This window comes from Sarcophilus harrisii, chromosome 1 (genome assembly GCF_902635505.1).
Source record: "Sarcophilus harrisii chromosome 1, mSarHar1.11, whole genome shotgun sequence".
NCBI classification, from domain to species: domain Eukaryota; kingdom Metazoa; phylum Chordata; class Mammalia; order Dasyuromorphia; family Dasyuridae; genus Sarcophilus; species Sarcophilus harrisii.
Window position 1 is genome coordinate 697,249,510 of NC_045426.1, and position 18,640 is coordinate 697,268,149.

The 18,640-nt window shown below is 40.1% G+C and overlaps 1 protein-coding gene across 1 annotated transcript in view; it reads left to right on the forward strand.

Moving 5' to 3' along the window:
* The window catches only part of SRRM4 (serine/arginine repetitive matrix 4), a 235,220-nt gene that overhangs the window by 155,578 nt on the left and 61,002 nt on the right, over positions 1 to 18,640 (forward strand). Inside the window, exons 2-3 of the mRNA XM_031948684.1 lie at positions 8,556 to 8,702; positions 15,498 to 15,584. Of these exons, the coding sequence (XP_031804544.1) occupies positions 8,556 to 8,702; positions 15,498 to 15,584 (234 nt within the window). The remainder of the gene's footprint in view (positions 1 to 8,555; positions 8,703 to 15,497; positions 15,585 to 18,640) is intronic.

The window sequence follows — 18,640 nt, forward strand, 5'->3', positions numbered from 1 at the left end:
GAAACAACATGATATAGGGAAGAAGAGGCCAGCCCTGAAGTCAGGAAGCACTGGATTCAATCCTACTTCTGACACATACTGGCAATGTGGTCCTGGGCAAATCACTTTGTTCACTCAGTACTCCCAGAAACTGAGACTTTAAGTTATAAAGCAGATGGCCAACTGTGTTGGTAAAAGGAGCCTGCTCACCTGCCTCACCAGACAATTGCTACACAGATGAAGGAAGGAAGGAAGGAAGGAAGGAAGGAAGGAAGGAAGGAAGGAAGGAAGGAAGGAAGGGAGGGAGGGAGGGAGAGAAGAGAGGAAAAGAGCAAATTGGAGACAGCAGCTGAGGAGAGAAGAGGAAGAGCTGAATATATGGGGGCAGTTAGTCCGGATGTATTGTTGAGAAAAGAACAGAAAGTTCAATGGAGCTGAGATCTAGTGGGATACTGATTCATGTGAACTTGACCTTGAGCAAACTGGAGTTTTGCTTGTGAAGCTTTCATGAACTCCCAGATCTGGGGGCCCTTGATGGGAGTAAGAGGAGTGATGGCAGAAAGGGGATTAGGGCTTCTTGGAGGGTTCTCCCAAAATTCAGCCCAGCTCTTATCCGAGATGAATTAGCTGGTTGCCATGACAATGGAGTATTGCATCCAATGCTCCCGGTCCCTGATTAGGAGGAGGTAGTGAGGGGGAGAAACACTCAGGAATTCATCACTCGCCTTCCTCTTCCCTGCTTCCCTCCCTCCACAGCTGGAAGTGGAGTGTATTGGCCCTTGACTCCTATTTTGCCTCTCCACTGAAGGCTGGCTTCTTTTAAGGTGGCTTCCCAGCTGCCTGGGGATGGGTAGGAAGGAGAAACGGGGAAGAAACTAGGGTTTCCTTAGACGCTGAAATTTAGCTCAGGCACTAAAGCTGACTGTACACACTTGAAGAAGAATACAGAGTGAAGGAGCACTGTGGTGTCTCAGAGAGGGCCCTGGACTATCAGACTTGTTCTCTTCCCTCTTCTGGCTTTATACATGGCCTGAGTCAAGTCACCTCCTTGCTTTAGGCCAGTGTCCTCATCAACAGGTGAATATGCTAATTTCAAAGCTCCCTCCCAGCTCTGACATCCCCTGTTCTAAGCTCCCTCCCAGCTTTGATATCCTCTGTTCTACTATCCCTTCCAGCTCTGACATCCCCTCATCCAAGACCCCTTGTTAACCTATTATTCTATGTTATTCTATAAAATATTCTATATTCTATCTTTAGTTTTAAGATTCTAGTTCCAAGAGTTACAGAACCAGGAATAATCTATTGGAGAGAAGCTTGAATGCTCTATCACAAGAGCACTGAGATTCTTGCCTGAAGCCTCCATTAGAAGGACCAGTAAGGAAAGCAGTTATATTCTACAGTGGGTAGACACACGGACTTGGAGACAGTAAAATTTTGTTCCACTGTAACCTCTCACCCTTCTGAATTAGGTGACCTAACAGTAGATCACAACCTCTATGAGCTTTAATTTTCCCATCTGCAAAATGGGGATTATAATAAGCCCATATCTTCCAGAATAATCAAATGAGATACCATATATATCTAACACTATGTTATCTATTATTATTCCATCATATACCTTCCAAAGGGCAAAAAAAAATACCCATTTGTTTTGATTTCCTTGTAGGATCAGCACACCAGAGTGAAAGGGAGCTTCGAGGATATGAATTTCAATCCCCTCATTTGACAGATGAGGAAATTGAAATGGAGAGAAGTGGTTAAGAGATTTGTCTCCTAAGTCATTGAGGCTAGATTTGAACACAGTTCTTCCTTTCTCTCTTGACTGCACTACACATTTGCATGCACGTTGCTCCCCCCACCTCAGTAGAATGTAAGGCACCTGAGGGCAGGAGCAGAATTTTTTTTCCTTTTGTCTTTCCATCCCCTGTTTCCAGTCCAGTGCCTATCACCTAATAGTTACTAAATATGTTGCTTGAATTGAAGTAAACAATTTTATTATAGCTTTTTATTGACAAAACATACGCAGGGGTAATTTTTCAACAGTGACCCTTGTAAAACCTTCTATTTCAACTTTTCCCCTTCTTTCCCTGATCCCCTCCTCTAAATGGCAGGCAGTCCTATACATGTTAAATATGTTAAAGTATATGTTGAATACAATATATGTATACATATTTACATAGTTATCTTGCTGCACAAGAAAAATCCGATTTAGAAAGAAGGTAAAAATAACCTGGAAAGAAAAGCAAAAATGCAAGCAAACAATAACAGAAAGAGTATGAATGCTATGGTTGTGGTCCACACTCACTTCCCAGAGTTCTTTTGTTGGGTGTAGCTGCTTCTGTTCATCACTGATCAATTGGAACTTTCATTGCTGAAGATAGTCACGTCCATCAGAATTGATCCTCATATCGTATTGTACAATGATCTCCTGGTTCTGCTCATTTCCCTCAGCATCAGTTCCTGTAAGTCTCTCCAAACCTCTCTGTATTCATCCTGCTGGTCATTTCTTACAGAACAATAATATTCCATAACATTCATATACCATAATTTACTCAGACATTCTCCGATTGCTGGGCATCCCTTCAAATCGAATTAAATTTAAACAAGTCTTGATTTGCCAAAAAACTCTCCACATTTTTCACAGCTCCTCTTCAGTATGTGTGTATGTCAGTCAAAAAAGCAATCTTATTGTTTGAACAGAAGCAATAAGAGCAGTAATGGAGAGCTTGGCCCAAGGGCATTCTCATCTTGGACATTGGGATGAGGGGAGTTGGTATACACACTCCCACTTTAGGTGATTATGGTAAACTCCTCTTCCCTATAGCTACTAGTGTCCCTGAATTTCTCTTCAGGGTCATCCACCAGCACTCACTCTCATGGAACACAGTCACCTAACAGGTCCTATCTTCATAAGGTTGTTTTCTCCTGGTTCAACAGACTTCCCCTCTCTCCCCTAAATATGTCCAGTTCCTTTCCTCTGGGGCATCCCTACACACAAGTTTGGACCCTGCCCTTCTCCTTAATACTCCCATGGTCTCAACACCCAATCACTAAACAAAAGAACAACAAATCCCTTCAACTCCCAAGTTATATCTCTGACTTGCTTTGGTAGCCAAAAACAGGAGTGTGTGTTTGTGTGTGGGGAGGGAGAGGGATGGGGCTGTGATAGTTTGATATTGAAACTCATTTTCCTTTGTTGGCTTTCGTGCTTAAAAAGATGGGATCACTGACAATGATGGATACTTTTTCTTGTCTTCCTTTAAATATTGGCTGGGTTTGGGCTTCTCTCCCTGTTGCCTTGGGGACCAGAAAGTTTATCAGACATATTGATCCTGAATCCCAAAACCTGTTTTGATGAGCTGTCTTGAGGAGCCTGGGATATAAGAGCAAATGCAATTTAAATTCACCTTTTGAGTGTGTGTGTGTGTGTGTGTGTGTGTGTATACATATACACACGTACATATATATTGAATAGGGGATAAAAATGAAAAATGTGAAGAACTTTTTGGCAAACCAAGTCGCTAGTTTTGACGCATCCTCCTCTCCTTAGTAAAATACATTCATTGCTTTTGGTTTCTACCCCGACCTTGCTAAGAGACCTTGATTGGACAAGTCACTATAAAAGGGAGTTAGATGGCACAGTCGATAGAGACCTGGACCTAGTCAGGAAAAGTCACCTTCCTGAGTTCAAATCTCACCTCAGACATTTACTTGTGACCTTTTGCCTCAGTTTCCTCATCTGTTAAATGATCTAGAGAAGGAAATGGCTGACCATTGCAGTGTCTTTACCTTCAAAACCCCAGATGAGGTCACGGAGTCAGACAGACTGAATGCTACTCATTAAGGGTCTTCTTTCTTCAATCATCTACAATTCAAAGATCTTTTTATGCTATGACGTTCTGGGCTCTGGCAGCACTGACATTTTCTGGGCTGAGCTGGGACCACTCACAGTTAAATAGCAGCTAATTGCAACTCTCAAAGCTAGCTCCTTTTTAGAGGACTATGAAATTGTCCCTGTCAATTAAATGAAATGGAAGTTTTTATAGAATCTCAGAGTTAGAAAGGACAGAGATTTGACCTTCTGCCTTCAATCTCAACCCATTCTATATCAAAAAATCTCTCTTATTTGGAGGGCATGCAATAATCTCCCAACATAATTTATTAGTGATTCTCACAGCTCTTAAATGAAGGTTTTTCTTTTTTTTAATTAAAGCTTTTTTTATTTTCAAAACATATGCATGGATCATTTTTAACATTTACCCTTAATAAAATCCTGTGTTCTAAATTTTTCCTTCCCTTTCCTCCACCCCCTCCCCTAGATGGCAGATAATCCGATATATGTTAGACATATGCCATTGTTCTGTACATATTTCCATAATTATCTTGCTGCACCAGAAAAATCAGATCAAAAAGGACAAAAATGAGAAAGAAAACAAAAAGCAAGCAAACAACAAGAAGTGAAAATGCTATGTTGTGATCCACACTCAATCCCCACAGCCTCTCTCTAGGTGCAGATGGCTCTGTCCATCACAAGATCATTGGAAATGTCCTGAAGAATGATTTTTTTTCTGCTACTAGGCTCAATTCCATCTTGATAACAAAACTTCCTTGTTCCTGATATAATGCAAGCAAGAAAGTACTGTGGGAAAAAAAAACAAAAAACTGGGATTGGACTCAGAAAATCTAAGTTCAGATCTATTCTCTGATTTGTTATCACTTGTATGACTTTGACCAGTCACCTCTATTAGATTGTAAGCTCCATGATTGTAGGGGCTGTATTTTGCCTCTTTGTTATCGATAGAATATCACACAGTGCCTGGCACATAGTAGGCGCTTAGCAATATTTATTGAATTTAATTGAATTGAAATTTATTTCTCTGAGTTTCAAAGTCCTCCTTTATAAAAGTAGAGGAGTGGACCTGGTACCCTCTCAAGCTCTCTTCCACATATAAATGTGATTTTATATTTCTGCAATACATGGATAGTTCCAGCAGATCACTGAGGAACAAGTTCCTTGATAGGATTTTAGACACTATGAGACACCATTTAAAATCATATGTTCTTGTCCTGTCCTTGAAAGGGATGGAAATTAACTTGTAATTATTCTCCATAGATTATCATTAGATGGCAAGAAACTGGAAACTGAGTGGCTGTCCATCAGTTGGAAAATGGCTGAATAAGTTATGGTATATTCATGTTATGGAATATTATTGTTCTATAAAAAACGACCAGCAGGCTGATTTCAGAGAGGCCTTGAGAGACTTATACGAACTGATGCTGAGTGAAATAAGCAGAACCAGGAGATCATTGTATAGAATAACAAGATTGTATGATGCTGCTCTCTTCAATAATGAGATAATTCAGGCCAGTTCCAATGGTCTTGTGATGAAGAGAGCCATCAGCACCCAGAGAGAGGACATGGGAACTGAGTGTGGATCACAACAGAGCATTCTCACTTCTTTAGTTGTTGTTTGCTTCAATTTTATTTTCTTTCTCATTTTTTTCATTTTTTGATCTCATTTTTCTTGTGCAGCAAGGTGATCGTGTATACACACACACACACACATATATATATGCCTATATTGGATTTACATATATATTTACCATGTTTAACATATATTGGATTATTTGTCATCTAGGGGAGTGAGGAGGGAGTGAGGAGAAGGGAAGGAAAATTGGAACACAAAGTTTTGCAAGGGTCAATGTTGAAAAATTATCCTTGCATATGTTTTGAAAATCAAAAGCTTCAATAACATAATTTTTTAAAAAGATTATCACTAAAGTTTAAAGAATGTTCATTGTGTTCCAAAATCTGTGTTGGGCACTGTGAGAGATTAAAATCAATTCAGCACACATTTAGGTGCCAATTACATTCATGGTACTCTGCTACCTTCTGGAGATACAAAGACTTTTGTAAAATCATTTTTGATTTTGGCAAATCATTTGCTACCCTCCGAAAGCTTACACTTTAATGGGAAGACACAAAGTGTATACAAATTACATATAATCACATACAAAATTCTGCAACATAATTTCAAGAAGAAGGTAGTGTTAACAATAATGGCATCCTTATTCTCTCTGTTTTTCCCTGCTGCCAAATAGTCCCTGAGGTGCCCTTCATTTTCTTGCTCACCTAAAAAATCACTATCTCCTTTTTCACCAATCCATAGCTTTAGCTAGGGCTGTTTCTGCTGTGGTTTCTCTAAGAGGAAGTGCTTACAAAGTTCACTTTCCCTGGAGGAAAGTGTAGACATAGAGATAGCATGAGCTTATTTTGTTCCACGGGATAAAGGCCCTTATGAAGACCCTTTTCTGATTAGAGGACAGATCTGGGGTCTGCTTTCGAATTGGAGGCATTATCATGGTGGCTGCTGTGCAAAGTGGTTTTGAATAGAGTCAGAACCTATTTCAGATCCCAACTCTTCTATTTATTTGCTGTGGGATAGTGGTGGACCTACCTCCTCTTCCTATACGGGCTTTACTCTATTCCTCTGTAAAAAGGGGGAGAGGGCTAGGCTAGCTGGTCTCTAGGGCTGTTTCCTACTCTAAATCTATGGTCCTATATAATAGGAATTGTGTGATCTCGATGAAGACAATGAAATTCTCTGGGTCTCAGTTTCCTCATCTGTAAAATGAAAGGGATGAACACGATAAACCTGCCAATCCTTCTGGCATTGCTCACAATTAATCTATCACTTGTCAGAAATAATGAAGGGGCAGTTTCAAAGAAACATGCAAATAATTATGTACCCTCTGATGCACAATGAGAAGAGCAGAATCAGAAGAACAATTTCTCCCATGACGATGATCTTGCAAAGACAAACAACTTTGAAAGGCTCAAAACCTTGATCGATACAGTGATTGATCCCAGTTCCAGAAAATTCATGACAAAACTTGCTACCTACTTCCTACCAGAAATGACTGGGAAGATGCTGATTAAGATATATATATATATATATATATATATATATATATATATACATATGTATATATATATTTTTCAGTTATGTCCCACTCTTCATGACCCCATTGGGGGTTTTCTTGGCAAAGATACTGGAGTGCTTTCCATTTCCTTCTCCAGTTCATTTTACAGATGAGTAAACTGAGGCAAAGAGAGTGAAATTATTTATCCAGAGTCACACAGCTAAAAAATATCTAAGACTGAATTTGAACTCAGGAATATGGGTCTTCCTTACTCCAGATTTAGCATACCACCCATTGGACCACCTAGATGCTATGGGTGTGTATACATATATACATACATATATATATATATATACATATGCATATGTGTATGTATGTATATATATATATATATATTTGTATATGCATGTATTGAAGAAGGAATATAACTATGATATACCTATATCATACATACACCCCACTGAAATACATAAACATATATATATATAAAGTAAATATATACATAAACATATATATGTGATGATATGTATGATACACATGTATGGATGTAAAAAAGAAACATCTATGTGTCTATATATGTTTCTAATATATATTAGACATGGATAATACAGGGATTTCATTTGATCGATGATATTTGTTAGAAGTACTTTCCTTTTTTTTTTCATTGGGTAGAGGTAAAGAGAGAGAAAAGGCAGTTTTGGGATAATTGAAAAAATAAAATTTAATTAAAAACATTTATGCAGCACTTTATGGTTCCGTAGGGTCTTAAACCTATTCCATCATTTGCATGGCTCTTAGCACAATGCCTCACATAGAGCAGACTCCTAAGAAATGATTGTTGATTCTCATGGAGCTAGAAGGGACCGCGGAGATCATGGGCTTATGGAATCCTACATCTAGAGCTGGAAGGGACAGAGAAATAATCTTTTCTAAGGGGAAGAAGGAGGAAGAAGAGGAGGGAAAAAGAGGAGGAGAAGGAAGAAGAAGAGGAGGAGGAGGAGAAAGAAAAGGAGGAGGAAAAGAAAGAAAAGGAGGGGAGGAAGAAAAAAATTGAGCCTTCTGTTTCCTAGTCTAATGCTTTCCAAATAAGAACATAAAGAATTCTGAATTACAGTCATAGGTGTTGGGTTCAAATCTTAGCTTTTCTATTCACTAACTATGTGAGCCCTTCTGCAGTCTCAGTATTCTTCATCTATATGGTGAGGAGGCCATACTGGATGGCCTTTGAAATCTCCTCAGATAGAAATCTTTGATTTCATGAATATCTACTGTACGTGTTCTCCACTTAGCTGGCCCTCTGTTACCCGATCTGTAAAAATGGAAGCATTGAGTCAGATAAAGTCTAAGACTTTTTCCAGCTTTCTCCCCATTGTACTACAATGCTTTGTCTCTGGACACTGGGGATCCCTGATGGAACATCATGAGACCACGGCCATTATTCTGTTTACTGAGACTGAGACTATTTGGTTTCCAGTCACCTCCAAGGCCTTCCATGGGAATGCCAAGCCCCAGACAAAATGCAATAATGCTAAATAAAAGTCAACTGTTGTGGTTGTGATTCTTTTTTGGAACCCTCATCTTTCACTAAGCACTCCAGCTAGTGCATGCAGATGCCTTTGTCTCTCTGTAATGGCTTTGTCTTTTCCCTCTAGCACTGAAACTCAGAGCTGTATGACATATGCAGCTGAGGAGGGACCCCCAAAAAAGCTGAGACAGCACGCAACGCCGGAGGCCTCCATCGTTAATGGCTGGGAGCAGGGAAAGGCTAGCCAGGAGCTCACACCCACCAGGACACACAGGTGAGTCACTCCCCTTACCCGTCCCCCCATGAGCCATCACTAGGGTGGGGTAACCAGAGCTTTTCCACAGAACACCAACCTTTCATGGGGATGATACCACTGACTGTTGTGACAAAAGCACTTAATTTGAAGCCAGAGAAGCTGGCTTCCCATAATGGCTCTTACCACATCCTGACAATCTGGACCAGTTTCCTCGTTCATCCAGCCTGGAGGGCTGGATTTGGAAGGAGATGATATGAGTGTAATGCCAGCTTTGCCACTTGTTACCTGTGGGACCTCAGGCAAAGCTCGGGCCCACTCCGGTCTCATTTCCCTTCTCCATAAACAAAGAACGGTTGGATGGAAAGATCCCCTACCAGATTCCGTCAATGTACAGTGGAAATCACCATTTTCCCAAGGACAGCTTTTAACTGTAGCTTTAAATTCTTGTACACACCCTGCCTTCTGCCAGGCTCTCTGTCAAGCAGTTAATGATCTGTAAACACTGAGATTTCCTAAGGGAGGGACCAAAGGAACTCAGCGTTCTCCCTATGTAAAGGAGGAGAATCCTTTCATGGAGGGGAATAAATCTCACCTCTAATGTATGTGTTTTGAAATTACAGTTTTCCCAAGAGAAACTTGCCTTCTCCCTACCACCGATGTTTGCCAGGGGGGTTCCGTCAATAATCCAGTCCAAGAATATCACCCTGGCCTCCCATCCTAGAGCTCTGCTCGATCTCCCAGGAGAAGGGTGTCCTAGAACTGTCCTGACTCACAGGGAAAACAGACCCTCTATTCACTTAAGTCTGATTTCCCCAGGACACCAGGGTTAGAATTCTCTGTCAAACCCTGTCTAATCACATTACCCTAAGTTCTGACATCATGCTGAGAGGCCAACTGGGAGGCAAAGGCAGGCGATGCCCTTGAATCGGGCGATCGGGCCCCAACCCCCCAGTGCCTCTTAGGAAGGAGACAGGGAAAAGAAAGGGCAGAGAAAGACCTGGTGACTGGGTTTTGCTTTGCTCTTTCCCCCACAATTCCATGATAGAGCCCCTCATCTATCGAGGTGACCCTAACTCACCCAGAATTGGGAGATTTAGAACAAGATGGGACCATTGAGGTCATCAAATACGACTCCTTAAGCTTAGAGAAATTAAATGGCTTATCCCGACTCACCCAGCTTGCTAGGGATTGAACTGGCATTGAACCCAACTCAGGACATCGTGACTTTGGAGCTAGAAGAGACTTCATTGGCTCATTTTTACATAAGAGGAAACTGAGGGTTACAGAGGCAAAAGAAGGATTTGTTCTCAGGTTCTCCAAGAGGCTGAGCTCTTTGCACTGGGCCACATTACCTCCCAGTAAGACTGGATAAAGTCCTCTTACAGCGGGGAAAGTAACCAAGTTTTGTGAGCTAGCTCAGAGGCCCCCAGAGCTCAGCCTGGTCTCCCCTGGGCGAGCAGGCGTGTCTTGGTTCGGCTTTATGAGAGAGGCTACAAGAGCAGAGGAGGTTTGCTCCACACTGTCATATCTGCAGCCCGCTCACCTGCCAGGCCCAACATCCCCGTGGCGGGGCTTTAATTAGACTTTGATTACAATCGGACAGAAACAATTAAATCCTATCAGTCCGTGAGAGCCGAGGTCTAGCTTCAAAGGCAGAAGAAGTTATCTTCAACAGGCAGAAAGGGGATTTCTGCTCAAGGCGGCCTGGCACTGAGAGGGGAGGGCAGGGGGGAAGAGGGGACTCTGGGAGCCTTTGGTGATTATCCTGGGAGCAAGGGGGAGGGAAGCGTGCAGCTCAAGGCCTGGCTTTGAGGAGGAATGCACGGAATCATTGAACATTAGAGGAAGGGCCCCGACAATGTACAGAGTGAGAGTAGGGAGGGACTGAGAACTCTGAGAACAGGGCATGTCAGAGCTGGAGGAACCATAGAACAGAGGATGGCCAAACTGAGAAAGGTTTTAGAACAGGGGATGTCAGAGCTGGGAGGGTCCTTAGAACATGAGGTCTCTGAGCTGAGAGAGACCTTAGAACAAAGGATATCAAACTGGGAGGGGCCTTAGAACATTGAATTTCAGCTCTAGAAAAATACTAAGAGGTCATCTATTCCATCTCTCATTTTCAAGATGAGAATCTCATCTCATGAGATAAGGAGTCCTTTGCCCCAGGTTACCCAGCCAATGACTGCAGACCCAGGATTTAAATCTGGCTCTCAGGCCAGCTTCCCCTAGGTCAAATCTTCAGTTTAATGTCTATCTCAGTGCTTGGCTGAGATTCTCTCATCCAGTATGTAGATCACCTGGATTTAGGGTTAGGCACTATGCACTTATCCGTTATCCAGCTCTTTCTTCCTCTCTAACAGCACAGTTCTTGGCACATAGGAGGCTTTTCATATATACTAGTACCTGGCTACCATATGGTAGCTTCCATATGGGGTCTGGTCACTGCAGCCATGAAATTATGATGTATTATCAGTGAAGGGGTTTGGTTTGTATATATCTTATATATACCAAAAAAATATACAAACCAAACCCATATATATATATATATATATATATATATATATATATATATCACATAAAAATGGTGTCACAAGTGGACAAACTTGAGGAAATCCTGTACTAGTTGACTGATCAGCCACTGGGGGCACCATAGTGCAAAGAGCACTGGATTGGAAGTCAGGAAAACTCATTTCCCTGAGTTCCAATCTAACCTCAGACATTTATTAGCTATGTGATCCTGGACAAGTCACTTTACCCTGTTTGCCTCAGTTTGTCCACCTATAAAATGAGCTGGAGAAGGAAATGGCCAACCACTCCATTTATATTTGCCAAGAAAACCCCAAATGGGGTCACAAAAACTAACTTTAAATGAGAACAACAATGAGGAGACTAATGACCTTGACTCTCCTGTAAGTCTCCTCCCTGTCTATTGATCTGACCCTGAGACTGTGTTATAAGAGTCAGAGATTCAAATCAGTCCCTTGGTTATCTCTATTAATCATTTCCTATTACTTTGTATTTATTTTGTCAATACTTAGAAGTATGTACAATGTTTGCCTAGCTAGAGTATAAGCTCCCTGAGGGCAGGACCTGTTTAACGGCTAACTTTGTAGCTTGCATCCTGCATAGTACATAGTAGGTGATTAAGAAATGCTTGTTGATTGATTGCCCAATCCTAAAACATCTATCTCTAGTCATCCAAGTTTCCTTAAAATAACCAAAACAGAATTGCTGTCCATAAAATTATTGAAGTTATTTTGAGATATAATAATATCTTCCAATACTTCTCTAAAGCTCTTCAGCAAGGGCAGCTAGGTGATACAGTGGATAGATGATCAAGCCTGGGGTCAGGAAGACCTGAGTTCAAATTCAACCACAGATATTTACTAGCTATGTGACCCTTAAATCACTTTGTGATTTAAAAGTCACTTAAATTCTGTTTGCCTCAGTTTCCTTATCTGTCAAAAGGGGGTGAAAATAATAGCACCTGTCTTCTAAGATTGTTGTGAGAATCAGTTGAGATAGTAATTACAAAGTGCTTAACCCAGGGCCTGCCACATGCTAAGCACTATGAACTATTATTATTACAAGACCAGTCTACTTCAAATATGTTCTTTGTGCTAGATTTACACTAGATGATAGATCTAGAACTCATAAGAATCTTAGAGGTTACCATGTCTACCCATTTCATTTTACAAATTGATCACTGAGACCCAGAATTTTTCAAAGGTGACAGAATTAGTACATAGAAGAACCAGAATTTGAACTTAGATCTATCAGTGGTCTTTCCATACAATACACACCAATCATCATCAGAAATATGTTCTAGTTTTCTATGAAAGATATAGATATTTTTATCTATTTTCATGTCCTCTCCAATACAAATGGGATCCCATGTCTTTGAGATCTCAGCAGTGCAGATTACAAGCCAACTCACATCTTTGCCTGTCCAACCCAGAAGATTTTCCACGTCTTCCAGCTAACTTGACACAGCAGGTCTATCCAATATGGTAGACGCTTTCTCTGATTTCTCCCAATATTGCAAAGATAGCCATGGAGCATTCTGATTGTCCATCTATCATCCCTCACCTTCTATGTCTCCTCTTCCCTCCTCCAATTCATTTTGTCCAATTCTTTTTTCAAGTTCATAGTTAGTACCTTGCCCTTGCCCACCACGATCTCTCCATTGTGTTAGGAAGACCTGACTTTCCATTTCTGGCTCTCTTTAGTTCTTTGTAGACAGTGATGTTGCAGGATTCACCATCACACACAATAACCATGGTAAAATCTTAATGTTGAAATTCTGTGACTTGGCTTTCATGGAAACCTTGGGGTCCATAATAGAGCTTTGCAACTACCTGAAAGTAATCCAGACTGCCCTCTTTATATTCAACTCAGGTAATGTAATAGATAGAATGCTAACCTTTAAGCTAGAAAGGCCAGCTCTCCACTTCAACACACAGTAGGTGCTTAATAACATTTGAGGTCAGTTCTCCATTTCAATACACAATAAGTGCTTAATAGCATTTGAGGTCAGCTCTCTATTTCAATCCACTTACTAATGTTTGAGGTCAGTTCTCTTCTTCAACACACAGTAGGCATTTAATAATGGTTAACAAATAGACTCCATAATCGCATTTATTTTTCCTGTTCCTCCTGGTCAGACTTTTCAGGGTCATCTTGGTCTTCCTCTCCTTAGGGTAAATTAGCAAGGTTAGGCCACATTTGCATCTGCTGAATGCCAAGTGACTCCTCATCCCAAATCATCCCTTTTTCCTCCTGAAATGGTGTATTTAACGGCCCTCAATCCAGTCCCATTATCCAGGAGATAACTTGAGTTCATTTACCTACCTCCTGTGCATTTTAATTTAATTGAGATGGAACCTGCTTTGCATGGGGAAAAATGCTCAGTCCTGAGGATGGAGCCTTTTAAGGCAGGGGGAGGGAAGTATCAGTGACAGCTCTCACTCCATTACGCCTTGGTAAATATGCTTTTAACAATCAGCTGTTATTTAACACGTATTACATCCTTATTAAGTAGCAGTCAGAACAGTAGAGGCAGTTGTGACTCCTTGGGGCCTAAATGCCAATTAATTATTTAAAAAGTTATTTATTTACCAAGGTGAACCATTTGAAAGTGCAATAATAAATCTATTACCGAGCCATTAACCTCCATAAATATGTTGAATATAATCAATTGCCACTTGGGTAACATACCACCCGTCTCATTAGATCTACATTAACTTCTTATTTAAGATACTTAATTTGAAGTGTGGCCAAATTAGGCACGGAATGTTAATTAAGCACTGGCCTTGCTTGTTGAATGGACAGGAGATCAAGATCCCTCGGGACTGCGATAGTCCTTAGGAATCTGATGGTGGGATCAATAAGAGCAGGGTTGCAGCTAGCCATGTTTGCATCCTGGGCATGAGATGTACCTCAAATGTTGGGAGATAGAACGGGAAAAGTGGTCAAGAGATTCAAATGGGCTATAGCCAGAGAGCCATGGATGTTGTAAGACCAATGTTAGGGCAGCCAGACCAGAGGAAAAATCATATAGGGGATATAATCCCCAAGGGACTAAACACAGCAGACAGCTGGGAGTGTCCTGACAAATTACTAGAACCAGTGAGAAGCTAGGAGAGGCAGTTAAGGGTACTGGAGTCAGGGCCTAGGTTCACATCGGCCACCCTGTACGAGTTGTTTCTCTCCTCAGCATCTGGGCACATTTAAGCTCTATCAAGAAGGCCCTGATCTGTATGGCAGAGAGAGTTTCTTCACCTGGAGTTCCTAATCTGGGTGAAATCACAGATCTGGTAATATAATAATAATATTTTAAAATTCAACCCAAAAGCATTTACTAAACTCTCCCTAAGTGTCAGACTCTGTGCTTGGAATTGAGGATGCAAAGGAAAAAATGAGATAATCCCTATTCAAAACATGCTTACATTGTAATGGAGGAGACAAGTTCATATAAAAATAAGTACTACACAAATATCAAGTCACTAGATATAAGGTAGTTCGTAGGTAGCAAAGCAAATAGAGGGCTAGAACCAGTCAGAAAGACCTGAATTCAAATTCAGCTTCAAATGCTGCCTAGACATGGGATCCTGAGCAAGCCCTCTCACCCTGTTTGCCTCAGTTTCCTCATCTGTAAAATGAACTGGAGGAGGAAATGGAACACCACTCCAGTATCTGCCAAGAAAACCCCAAATGGGGTCATGGCTGAAAAACGATTAAACTATAAAATGTAAGAGAGGGCACTAACAGTTGCTTCATGCTGAAGATGGTGCTTGAACTGAGTGTTAACCCATCAGTCAACATTTATTAAGCACCTAAAAGGTGTCAAGCATTGGGCTTATTATTAAAGGAAGAGAGATGCCATATGAGAGGGAATCTAAGGAGAGAGTGCATTCTAAATATATGTGATGACCAAAACAAAGGCATAGTGCAGTGTGCCAGGAAGGGAGAGAAGGCCAAATAAATAATTAAAATCAGAAGCAGGATCCTATCATGGGTAGGTCAGAAGGATCTGGGTTCAAAACCTGACACATTCTGACTGAGTGACTCTTAGAAATTCAATTAACCTCTCAGTGCCCCCAGACAATTCTTAGTCAGACTATATAATTTGCAAAGGAGTTGCCAGTCTTCTCAAACTCAATTCAAAACTAAATAGCAAATTTCTTTAATTTTTTAAAAATTTATTTCTAAACTGCCAATATACTGCCAATACCTTCTCTGCTCTGGTGCGGTGCCCTGACTGCCCCACCTCAGTTACAGCTCCTTCAACTCTCCTCCTTTGTATCTCTCCAGTGCATTCCGGGACAAGGATTTGACGCCACCGCCTTCCTCCAGGGGCAAGAAGAAAAAGAAGAAATCAGCTCGAAAGAAGCGAAGGAGGTGAGGTCTTCCTAGTTTGGAGGAAGAAAAAGGGAGGACCAAGCAGGGAACACATTTTAGTTCCCTTGTCTGGCTCTCAACTGGAACAAGCATGAATTGAGGTCAAGTAGGAGAATTTGACAAGTGACTGGGAGCTTGCTGAGTGACCAATGGGCAAATCTTTTCATCCCTCTCTGAACCTCAGTTTTTTTTTTTCATCTGTAAGATGAGGAAAGCCTCCTACATATGATGGAACTTAATAAGTATTTCAATTTAACTGTATTGAGATGGTCAAGCTGGATTGTAGCATTAGAGGGTATTGACCAAGGGGAGTTTTGGTCAATAGAATCCCCTGAGTACTTGTTTAAATGATAACACGTGTTTCTTTGTACAGAACCAACCAGGGCTCATGTTCAGCCCCTTGGGATGTCTCTGGTCCATGATCTAAAGTTAGAAAGGGCCTCTAGTCATCTATCCCACTGGGGTTAAACTCAAAAGGAAAGGACATAAGCCATACCTGAAGATCCGTGATAGCTACCTATTAACTCTGTTATTGTTGTTTAGTCATTTCAACCATGTCCAACTCTTTGTGACCCCATTTGGGGTTTTCTTGACAGAGATACTGGAGTGGTTTCCATTTCCTTCTCCAGCTCATTTCACAGATGAGGAAACTGAGGCAGAGTAAAGTGATTTGACCAGGGTTACATAGCTAGTAACTATCTGAAGCTGAATTTAAATTCAGATCTTCCTGACTCCAGTTCTGATGCTATATACACTGTACTATCTAGCTTCCCTTTGCATGTTGAATTAGAAAACCATAAACGACTATTATTATATTTTTTATTTATTCTGTTAAATATTTCCCAATTATATTTTAATCTGGTGTTAGCAAAATGGGGGAGTATTGCTATGCGAGGATACCGACCACCTCATCTTACAGATGAATAAACTGAAACACTGGAGAAAGAAAGAGATGTACCTAATATCTTGCACAGGTAGCAATGGCAGAATCAGGGGCTAATTCCAGTCTTCCAAGTTCAAATACAACATTCTTTCCATGCATCGATCTGTCTCCCTAACCTACAAGATCCTAACATCATGACTGGTCCATAATCGGTACTTACTAAATGTTTTTTAATTGATTCCTGGAGCTAGAACTTAAAGGAGCCTTGGAGAACATTTTGTTCATTTTAGGGATAAAAACTTATGGGATTGACCCCAATTTTTCAGAGACACTGAGAGAGAGAGAGAGACAGACAGACAGACAGACAAGAGACAGACACAGAGAGTCAGAGATAAGAGAGAAATACAGATATAGATATAGATATAGAGAATACAGATATAGATATAGATTGATAGAAAGATAAATTAGTAAATAAGCAGTAATAATATAAGTATTATCAAGCATATAGATATCGATAGAAAGATAGCAATAGTGGTAAGTATATAGATAGTAGATGGTAAAAATACATAGAGAAACAAATATATTTATAGATAACTATAGTAAATTAGTAAATTAGTAAGTAGATAAATGTGGCTCTAGATAGATAGCTATAGTAGATTAATAAATAGATATTAGTATGTAAATATACACATATAACTGTCCATAATATAGATATCTATAGATAGCTATTATAGACAATAGGTAGTAGATAGTAGATAGTAGATGGTAAATATACATAAATAAATATATCTGTAGCTAATTATACTAAATTAGTAAATATACTAGGAGTAAATTAGTAAAATAGGAAAGTAAATAAATATTTATTTAGATATCTATAGTAGATTCATAAATAGATATTAGTATATAGATATAATCTATAATTGTCCATAATATAGATATCTAGATTTAGCTATAGTGGATAGTATGTGGTAGGTATAGTAGATATTAGATGGTAAATATACATAGAGAAACAAATATATCTATAGATAACCATAGTAAATTAGCAAATAGATAAGTAAATAAATATGTATCTAGATAGCGATAGTAGATTAATAGATATCAGTATATAGATATACATCTAGAGATCTTGTTTGTCCATAATTAGTTCCATGTTGTCTCTCCCATCAGATTACAAGCTTCCCGAGGGCAGGAATTGTTTTTTTGTTGGTTTGTTTTGCCTTTCTTGTATCCATATAAAACAGTTAGCACAGGGCCTGACCCATAGAAGCTTATTAAATGCTCCTTGACTGAACAGATACAGATAGATATGAACAGTTTCTATCCTCAAGGAACATTCGATCTTTCGGTTAAGGACCTTTATTTCAAAGTCAGGCTCTTGCTAATGAAATAGGTATGCAAAGAATGAAAGGGGGCAACTAGGTGGCACAGTAGACAAAACATTAGCTCACGAGTCGGGAGTTCAAAGCTGACCTCAGACATTTGACATTTTCTAGCTATATGTTCTGGGCAAGTCATTTAAACCCAACTGCCTCACCATCACCCCCAAAAAGAAGAGGAAATGAAAGAAAACCTCTTACATTATAGACAATATTGTCATATCCAGACCAGAGTTGTGTAAAGAGTTGAGGTGACATGGTTCCAAAACCAGAGACCTTAAAAGCTGAGGCACAGATGTCCTGTGATCATTCAAGCTCAACTACAATTTTGAAACAAAGATGGCTCAATTCCAATAGACTTGTGATGGAGAGAGCCATCTGCTTCCAGAAAGAGGAGCATGGGGACGAATGTAGATCACAATAGAGTATTTTTACCTTTTTGTTGTTGTTTGGTTTTTCTCGTTTTTTTTTTTTTCCTTTTTAATCTGATTTTTCTTGTGCAGCATAAGTGTGGAAATATGTATGGAAGAACTGCACATGTCTAACATAGATTAGATTACTTGCTGTCTAGGGGAGGGAGTAGGGGAAGGAAGAGAGGAAAATTTGGAACGCAAGGTTAGCAAGGATGGATGTTGAAGACTAATTTTGCATGGATTTTGAAAATAAAAAGCTATTATTTAAGAAAAAAAAAGATGGCTTGGTTCCCAAAACAAGGGTGCCAAGGACAGTGAGCACAAAAGCCTGCAAGTGGCAGCAGAGAGCAACCCCAGACCATGTTCCCTGCTCCACTTTCCCAT